The 251-nt window shown below is 45.8% G+C and overlaps 1 protein-coding gene across 1 annotated transcript in view; it reads right to left on the reverse strand.

Moving 5' to 3' along the window:
* CSUI_008205 (uncharacterized protein) overlaps window positions 1–251 on the reverse strand; it is a gene marked incomplete at its 5' end in the record, with an annotated part of 7,266 nt that extends 7,015 nt beyond the window's left edge. The window contains one exon of the mRNA XM_068068341.1: window positions 31–251. Coding sequence (XP_067919684.1) covers window positions 31–251 — 221 coding nt within the window. The remainder of the gene's footprint in view (window positions 1–30) is intronic.

Consider the following 251-nt stretch of genomic DNA (forward strand, 5'->3'; position numbering starts at 1 on the left):
ATAGATTAAGGATAGATAGATATCTCTTACCCCCCGAAGACTTGTTGAGTGGCGGAGAGTAGAAGATGCCTGCCTCCTGAAGTGCCTACTACTAGAGGTCGGCGTTTGCTTCCTCTTCCATTAGGAGAGTGGAGAAGAGGATGAGGAGAAGAGTAAGGAGATTTCGACGAAGAAGGTGGTGTTCCAACGACTGAGATAGGAGAAGAAGATCTAGAAGAAGAAGAGAGAAGAAGAGATTTCTTGGGAGAAGA

Source organism: Cystoisospora suis, assembly GCF_002600585.1.
Source record: "Cystoisospora suis strain Wien I chromosome Unknown contig_4524, whole genome shotgun sequence".
Lineage (NCBI taxonomy): Eukaryota > Apicomplexa > Conoidasida > Eucoccidiorida > Sarcocystidae > Cystoisospora > Cystoisospora suis.